This window comes from Sceloporus undulatus, chromosome 2, assembly GCF_019175285.1.
Source record: "Sceloporus undulatus isolate JIND9_A2432 ecotype Alabama chromosome 2, SceUnd_v1.1, whole genome shotgun sequence".
Taxonomy (NCBI): Eukaryota; Metazoa; Chordata; class Lepidosauria; order Squamata; family Phrynosomatidae; genus Sceloporus; species Sceloporus undulatus.
The window spans coordinates 221671748-221680836 of NC_056523.1; the positions used below are offsets into that span (position 1 = coordinate 221671748).

Genomic DNA, 9089 nt, shown 5'->3' on the forward strand with positions numbered 1-9089 from the left:
ACAATTGGAGGGTACCTTATTGTACCTTCCCTCCAGAACTGCTGATGGCAGAATATTTAATCTTCCCAACATAAAGGCCCTTCTTTGCTTAGGGATGGTCAAATATTCAAAATATCTAGCACATTTTCCAGTTTCCCCAGATTCCCCAATAACAAAATGTGATGGTGATTGACTTCTATGACTTTGCAAGTTAATATCTTTAATTCTCTGCGTGATTGTAATTTTTGCCTTGTTGTAAGCTAATGAAGATATAAATGATAATGATAGCTCAATAGAGGACAGCTCCATGGCTAAAGATTTCTTCCAGGTAGAAGTAAAAAGTTCTGTTAAGATTAATGGTGCCAAGCCGACTGGTATAAAGAGCAATTTTAACCAAAAATTGAATTTACGGATCCACACACGTGCCTCAACTGATAATAAACCAACTTCCAACTGAAGGGAAGCATTTGGCACACAATTTGGTATGCCAAGTATAGACCTTAGGAATTTGGTCTGTACAGTCTCAAAAGGGACAAAATTATTGAAAGAACAGATCTCTGAGCCATATAAAAGTTGGGATAGTCTCCAATGTTATAGCCAACTGTTAGAAAATGGAGGAAAAAATAAGCAGTTCTGGAAAACCCCTAAGATTTCAATTCTCTAATTTCAAGAGAGCTGCAAGATTAATCCTTCAACCCTCCCATTCTGTGAAAGAATAAAAATGTTGGTTAAAATCTCTGAATACATAATATTGTAAAATAAAGAAGTAGCCTACATTTATTGTTGTTGTTGTGTGCCTTCAAGTTGTTTCAGACTTAGAACGACCCTAAAGATTTTCTTGGCATGATTTGTTCAGAGGAGGTTTGACACGGCCTTCAGCTGAGAGGCTGTGACTTGCCCGGGTTCACCCAATGGATCTACATGGCTGAGCTGGGATTTGAAACCTGGTCTCCAGAGTCATTGTCCAGTAGCTCAAACCACTACACTATGTTGGCTCAACCTACAACATAGATGGTTGTTAAAAAGGAATAGAAACATATTGTCTGTTAGTGATCCCCACTGAGTTATGGGGAGGGCAATGACAAACCTCCTCTGAACAAATCCAGCCAAGAAAGTCTTCTGATAGGGTCACCTTAGGATCACCATAAGCTGGAAACAACTTGAAGGCACACAACCAAGTGCTTTGGAGTCCCAAAATAGCCAACCACTTTTTCCTTCTCACCAATTCTTCATAGTTGTTGACAACAGCAAGATGAGAATTGTACAGGGCACAGTCCTCCTGGCTCTCATCCCATGTTTTTTCCACAGCAGAAAAATAGTAGCATTTGCCCCGAAAAGGTACCCATCTTATGGAACAGCCTGTGGAAGACAAGAGAAACAGGCGGCAACTAAATTTATTACACAGAAAGGAACCTGAATTTCCATTTCCATAGTGTTTTTGTGATTGTAAACTCACCTTCTTCTCCTCGTGGGGTGGCTTTGGGGACTTTCTGAAAGATCTGTGAAACTGAAGAGGAAATTTCTTTAACATAGTACAAGAACAACCCCGCATAAATAGTCTCTCTCTCTCTCTCTCTCTCTCTCTCTCTCTCTAATCTAACTATGAGTGTGACATAAATGTTTTAAAGCACTATATTTCAGACTTCTGCTTTCAGACTTTCTCACTTTCCATATTACGGTTCTAACCATTGCATTGGTTACAACCCCAATATTGAAATGGGATCCCATTGAAACAACAGAGTGTGTGACAAGGTTGGTACTGATGGACAAATTGTTTAAAAAGGAAACATGTTCACACAAAGGCAGCAGTATTAGCCACATATGTAACCTTGTACCACCAAAACTGTGAGATTGGAAACACCAGGCTTCTGTTTCTAAGCATCCCTTTGCTCAGTGCCATTCCATGGTGGAATCTGGCAGGTTTGGGGTGACTAGATGTGCAAAGGAGGGCAAGCCAGTGCGAAATGTAGGCCATTACAGAATAAAAGCAAAACATCTAAATCTAAATCCATGCTTCTTAGTCATGCTTAAAATGGAATATATTCTGGAAATCTTCCTTGACAGAAGGCTGAAATGTAGGACATGTTCTGGAAAAGGAGGACATCTGGCCACCCTGGGCAGGTTGAATGCACACGTTCCACTGTGTCGTTATTTCTCACCAATGTCAGTCCATTTGGTATAAAATGGCAAGATTGTTCTTATGGGACAGTCTGTAAAAAAAGTATCATTATGCCAGGAGTAGGCAACCTTTTTGAGCCGGGGGCCGGGTTGCTGTCCCTCAGACAACTGGGGGGCCGAAGCCAAAAAATAAATAATTAAATCTTTTTTTAAAAAATTAAATAAATAAATAAACCGGGACAAATGTAGGAAACATTTTCAAATGGTGGACACTTTTTTTAAAAAAGTGGAGGACATGCAAAAAATATTGCTGATTTTTTTTTAAATGTTAATATAAATGCATGTTTCTGAGGCTTCTATAGACAATTGCCCCTGTGCATGAGAGGCCAAAGGCCCCGGCGGCAATCGGTGGCAGGACCAGGCTGGGGCCGGTCCCAAGGCCTCACCGGGCTGCATCCAGCCCGCGGGCCGCAGTTTGCCTACCCCTGCATTATGCAAAGTACTGGTAATTATATTTAAAGACTAAATAAATAAAATAAAAAAGAGCAAAACTTAGAAAGCATCCACTCACACAAACACATATTTCAGGATTCTGATGGCATATCTGCTAATATGCCCCATGCATTTCCACCCCGAATGCTTTTTTAGCAGCCTAGATAAAGAATGACAAAAGTACACACCCAAAGCCGCAGAAATTTCTGAGCCAGGCAATCCAAAAGCAAATCATAATCATAACCATAATAATTTTAAAAAACTGGCCTTCAAACACATGCTTTCATTCTGTTAGTAAGCAGTGTCAGATTTCCTGGCTCAGAAATGGTGATAGTGCTGTCATCCTTGGCTGCTGCCACACATCAGAATTAATGCAGTTTGACACTGCTTTAACTCTCATGACTCCATCCTGTGGAATCCTTCGATTTGTTGCTTGTTATGGCCTCTATCTCTCTGACAGAGAAGGCTAAATATCTCACAAAACTACAAATCTCAGAAACCCATAGCATTGAGCTAGGACATTAAAGCAGTTTCAAAATGAAAAAAAAATCTGCAGTGTAAATGCAGCCCTTATGTAGCCCCTTGGAGAGGGTCTGTTCTTGTCACAAGGCAAAATTCTTTGCCATTTTTCAGTGACCATATTTTTAACATCCTGTGATATGTCTATTTTTTTCTCCTTTGGGTTATATTTAAAGCTCTGCCTAGTCTGGAGGTGGGGTGTCTGAGCATCATTCCCTCCCTGTTTCCTTCACCATGTATCTGCCCCTAGTTTCAAGATCTTCTTCAGGGTGATGAGATGTCCTAACCACAAAGGAGGACAAGACACCACAAAATTTAGGACATTGGAGAAAAATGGAAAACACTGCCAAAGAAAAGCTAAAAACACTCATAGAAATGTACATGCATGTTTCTTAGCCGTGCTCAAAATGGAAGACATTTGGGAATTCCTCCTGGACAGAAGGTTGAAAAGGAGAACATGTCCTGGAAAAGGAGGGCATCTGGTCACCCTGTCTCTGGGTGTCCCCACCTTCTGAAGTTAATTGGATAATAACTCTGGTGAAGATCTTTGTGGCCCCATGTTTGTGGAAAGTTCTACCTGGGAGACTTGCTTGGTGCCTCATCTCAAGTCTCTTTGGCACTAGGTGATGAAACGTTGAACTTCTCAAAGCTTTTCAAAATATCAGTTGTATTGTTTCAGCCCACCCCATTGCAATTGCTTTGTAGTCTTGTTGCTGTTGCTTTATTCCCTGTTTCTTTTGTTGTTCTACAGTTTAGATGGGGGGGGGGCAAAGTGCAACCCTGGGACCACATGTCCCCCTCAAGATTATTTTTGCAGTCCCTGACTCCTCTAGACACCCCAGAACCCCCTCCTCCTTTTTAAGCCTTAAAAAGTAGTAGTTTACCCTCCACATTTGCGGCTTTGACTTTTGTGGCTTTGACTATTAAAAGATTTGATTAATATGTTCTTCCTAGGAATCTCTAGGTCCTCCAGCATGTCTCTAGAGATTATCACACTGGGATGGGATAAGGATGGGATCGCTCCCTTATTCAGTCCATGACCTGGGTAAAAGTGATTGTGCTAAACACTTCCACATGGAAATGCACTGAACCTGTCATGCAGCCGTCAGTGAAGTGTAATTGTATTAATGGAGTCTTCCATTAAAACAAAATGATGGCAAATAACAGAACAATGACACTTCACTGATGGCTGAAAGTGCTTTTTAGAGTGAATAGGTACATGATATCAATTTACATAAGAGTATCAATTACAGGTCATGTGTGAAAGTCCTTCCCGCGATTGGGCGGGAAGAATGGGACAATGATGTCCTATCCCTCATGTTATAATCTCCTCTATGGTCAACTATCAGCAGAAGTCGTGCTTTAAGACTAAAGATTCCTAGAGAGAATCCTTCTCTAGACATTTGTAGATTCTCCAGCACAATAGTATAGCAGCTTCTGATAGATGTTGACCGTAGAGATATGCTGAGGGACCTAGAGATTTCTAGAGAGGTGTTATCTCAGATTTTTAAAAAATTGTGTTTTTTAATTTGCAGTTTTTCCATTTTCATGGGGATCCTGTGAATCCCAGTGAATGGGAAGGGCCCACTGTCGTTTCTTCTCCTTGAAATTTTTAGCAGTGGGAATTCATGTTTCAAATAGGCTTCTCTCCTCATTTAAAATTTAACACAACAGAGAAAAAAGTCCAGCTACTTTCAGAGTTTTTTGTTTGCTTGTATTTTTGGCCATCTCTATGATCCCTCCCTGAAAATTTGGAGAAAGTAACACCCCCCCCCCCCGAGATCCCTAGTTTGCATTTTTTTTTAAAAAAAGGTGATTTTAAGAATGTCCTGGGAGCAATTTATATTAACTGGAATAGGGAATTAATAAATAAATTACAGAGATATATTTTAAGAAGGGAATCAGATGATCTTCCTCCCTGACACAGTCATGGTCAGAAGCTTGTCGCCATCTAATCACACTGCAAGACACCACTGGATACCCACATGTCTGTCGGTTTGGAACGACTTTGGAATTGGTATTGTTATTTAGCATGCCATTGAAAGTGTCACTTTTTAAAGGAAGGAAGTCATAATTGTGTTGAGCAATTTGGGAATAAGATAAGTGATTGTTATTCCCCCCTCCACGTAGAAACTCTGATGCAATTGTTTTTAATCATGTGTGCCCTCTTGCTCTTCTCTCTTTGAAAAATAAAGAAGTGATCCTTTGCAGAGCAGCAAAAGAAGTGGAAACAAAGGACGTGTTATGCCCTTCCTGGGTTCTCTTCATTTAGATAGAAGACATTATTACATCAGCCTGCTATCCTGTCACAATTGCATTAGTTTAAGAATGTAAGCATACCAGTTTGGTATAATTTCATATCATACTTTCCCCCCGTGATAGTGCTTTGACGATCCATAGTCACACAATCTGTTTTCCTCACTGCCAAACACTGCCTTCAGGAGGAAGGGGAGAAAAGATCGATTGTGTCTCCCCAGTGGTGTCACTAGAGGGGTGTGGTGGTGCGAGCTGCACCAGGTGACACCGCAGACAAGAAGAAAGGGCTATTTTTCAGCTCAGCTAGTAAAGCTTAACTGATCTGTTACTGCAACTGGCAGAGACTCGTGTGTATGTGTGTGTGTGTGTGTGTGAGAGAGAGAGAGAGAGAGAGAGAGAGAGTATGCATTTATTTAGTTACCATATATACTTGTGTCTATGCACTAATGTTACTACTACTAATAATAATAAATAATAAAATATTTATTTGTGTTTTCCCGCCTCTCCCAATTGGATCGAAGCAGGGTTACAACTAAAAAATCACCGTACATATAATTAGAATTCACTAACCATTATACTCATAAAGCATACTTCCCATATGTCACTGAATATAATGCTAATAGTTTGTGACATAAACAACTAGCAAAATTAAAATTACACCTTCAAATTACAATATCATGCACACAACCTAACTGTATTTACATATACACAGTGAAGATTTGGTTAAAATGTGATGTTTTTAAAGAAAAATTTAAAAGAATATATACTTTTTAAAAAAATCAATTGCTACCGTAGTTTACTGTTTTATTTGTTTTGTTTTGTTTTGTTCTGTTTTGTTTTTGTCTTGTAATAATGTGTATGTGTTAATGTTGTTTAATTTGTTGGTTTTAATTATAATTGATTTAATAATTTTTTAAGGGGGGGAGGGAATTTTGATGTACAATGTATTGTATTTTATTGCTGTTAGCCGCCCCGATTGACCTCAAGGGGCGGGATATAATTATTATTATTATTATTATTATTATTATTATTATTAATTGTTTTTTTTAAATCAAATTTTGACATTTGAAATTTTAATTTTTAAAAATTCTGGGAACTTCTTTCTCCTCCCATGGAGCTTCACCCCACTCCCACCATCTCTGAAAGTATTTTAAATGGAAGCAGATGAATGCCACAGCCTTCTTCTGCCAAAAGATAGGTGTTTGAGGAGCAGTGGTGTCATCCTCTCTTAGGGTGTCACCTGTTGCAACCTGCACTCCCCACACCACCTAGTGATGCCACTGTCCCTAGGTCTAAGGTTTCAATCCAGAAACCTCAGGGTCTGGGACAATCCTGAATTGGCAATTTTATTTCCTGTGTATTTTGGATTTTACTCTATAAGATGACATAACGCCAGCTAATTAAACCCAGGTTTACAAAGTAAAGTTCACTTCTGGGCTGTATTGTGAAGTTGCATTTTAAATCCAAGATTGTGTTGACTTTACTTGGAAATGGGTCTCCATCTTTTCAGGCAGAGAATGTTCTCAGCCCTGCTTCATGAGATCTCTTTAATATGTGATATCAGGATCTAAGTACAGGATTTATAAAATATGTGTGCTACCAATGACTGATGGAGATTTCCTAAAAAAAAAAAAAAATTACCAAGTTTAACGGTCACTTACAACAATAAAGTATGTGTTTCTCTGAGGAGAAAGATGCTGTTTGCAATCTCTTGTTCTTGGGTAATGTGTAGCTTTAATGTGCCACATTTTGATTCTGAATCTGATTATGATAGTCCCCTTGAATCCCATTTTGGGAGAAAGATGGGATATAAATCTCTAAAACAGAATAGAATAATTTTTTTATGTTGCCTTCAAACTGAAACTCCCCCTTGTTCTTTCTCTTTAATACCTGCTTGATTGCTTTTATTTTTAAATTATTTTTAAAATGATGATTTGATTTTACTTCTGTAATGATAAAAGGGCAAACAAATTCTTTCAATCTGCATCACCACAGAATTGGTCATGGACGAAATGTCAAAAATGGATGTGTAGGTATGTTATTAAGTGACTGTTCTTAAAGTCAGAAAATTGCATTGAAAAATTTCAAATTCATTGTAATACTCACAATAGAAAAGAAACAGTGAAGTGCCTATTAGTTTAATAAACACAGTTGTCACAAGTTGACTCATAAGTTTCCAATTCATATTCATCTTTTAGGTTAGTAGCAAACCTCTATGCATGCAATATTGTCTTCTGAATATCTGAAATCTGATTAACTCTATTTCCAGGTTGAATCTGTAAGGTAAATATTAGCATTTATTTCCATATCCATGCAACTAAGGAAGCAGACCAAGGCTATGAAAGTTTATGCTACAACTTCTCTTCCACAATTAGTCTCAAAGCTGCTACAAGATCCCTTTATGTTGGATGTCCCTTTCAACCTTAGGAATTTCTTTTTGGTCCTGCTTCTGTTGCATATTACAAGCTTTGTTTTTCTTCACCTCCATGTGCTTAAATACTGTTAAAAGGGTTTAGTAAAACATCTCCCAGAGCCAGCATAGTGTAAAGATCTGAATGTTGGACCAGGGTTCAAATCCCCACTTGGCTGTGGAAACCCACTGGGCAAAATTGGGCAAGTCACACTCTCTCAGCCAGTCAGAGGAAGGCATTGGCAAAAATCACTTTGAAAAAATCTTGCCAAGAAAAGTGATAGTATCACCATAAGTTGGAAATGACTTGAAGGCACACAACAACAAAAACACCTCCAAGATTACAATGCAGCAGCTATTTCAACATTCATTTTATGAAATCCCTCACAACTTTATGGTGTATGAAGACATTTCACAAATTCTTATTCAAAAGGCAAGCAAACGCTGAATAAAATTTTCTCCCAGCTCAACCAGCAAAATGCAAGACCTGCAACTATTCCCACAAGGGACAGGACTTCGTAGCCTACCAGATAAAATGAGGTGACAACCACAAACAAAGTTGGACACAAAAAAAGGTTGCAATCCATCACTCACATTCTAATAATTCAATTTCCAACTGACTGGGTGGATGGACCTGTCAGCTTTTTCTCATGCATTTGAACTTTAAAAATTTCTTATTTGATTTTATATAACAATTTTGTGAATGTGGGTCAATTCTTAATTTAAAACCCCCCCCCCCCCAATTCTTCTCCATTCCCAGTCTGAACAAATGGATCAAGTCTAGACCCAGGTCCCTATGAAATCTTGGGGAGTTACAGTAACCAGTGATAATATTTGCTTATATGTGTTATATTAGATATAGCATTAAGTATAAGAGCAGAGACAAAAGATGTTTACCTGGGTGAAGATAGGTTTTGTTTTTCACTTATTCCTTTGTAGTTTTTGGAAATCTGGCAACACTTAATTGGGCTTAGTTTCTATATTTCCCTCTGCTTGACTTTCATTTAAATGTTGCTTTCCTCTTTTCGTCTTGTGCCGAATTATTCACTTCGTCCTGAATCTGTGGTAACTCTGTGGTAGACTTGCTCTGAGCACTCTTCCTTTAGAAAGACATATTCCAAACTTCCCCTTTTATGAACCAGTTTCCTGTTTGCATATGTATGTACTGTAAAGCTTTTTCCTTTTGTTTTGTAAAATCTACCCCAAATATTGCTAATATCGCCTCTACTAGAAAATTGCTGTCATTTTAACAGGTTGAATTTTTAAACTGTATTGTATTTAATCCTGTTTTAATCCTGGTGTGTGTGTGTCAATC

The 9089-nt window shown here is 38.4% G+C and overlaps 1 protein-coding gene across 1 annotated transcript; it reads right to left on the reverse strand.

The window, feature by feature from the left end:
• Positions 1 to 964: 964 nt before the first annotated feature.
• Positions 965 to 8831, reverse strand: LOC121920571 (C-type lectin domain family 5 member A-like). The gene is made up of 5 exons (XM_042447698.1): positions 8672 to 8831; positions 7471 to 7640; positions 1436 to 1486; positions 1202 to 1338; positions 965 to 979 (listed from the first exon to the last, which is right to left on the reverse strand). The coding sequence occupies exons 2-5, from the start codon at positions 7553 to 7555 to the stop codon at positions 965 to 967; spliced, it is 288 nt and encodes a 95-aa protein (XP_042303632.1). The 5' UTR covers positions 7556 to 7640; positions 8672 to 8831.
• Between the last annotated feature and the right edge of the window lie 258 nt (positions 8832 to 9089).

Coding starts and splice junctions, on each gene's coding strand:
- LOC121920571 (XM_042447698.1), bottom strand. CDS start 7,555: ATGAATATGAATTGGAAACTTATGAGTCAACTTGTGACAACTGTGTTT. Junction 1,487..7,470: donor TTCACTGTTTCTTTTCTATT/GTGAGTATTACA, acceptor TTTCCTCTTCAG/TTTCACAGATCTTTCAGAAA. Junction 1,339..1,435: donor CACCCCACGAGGAGAAGAAG/GTGAGTTTACAA, acceptor TGTCTTCCACAG/GCTGTTCCATAAGATGGGTA.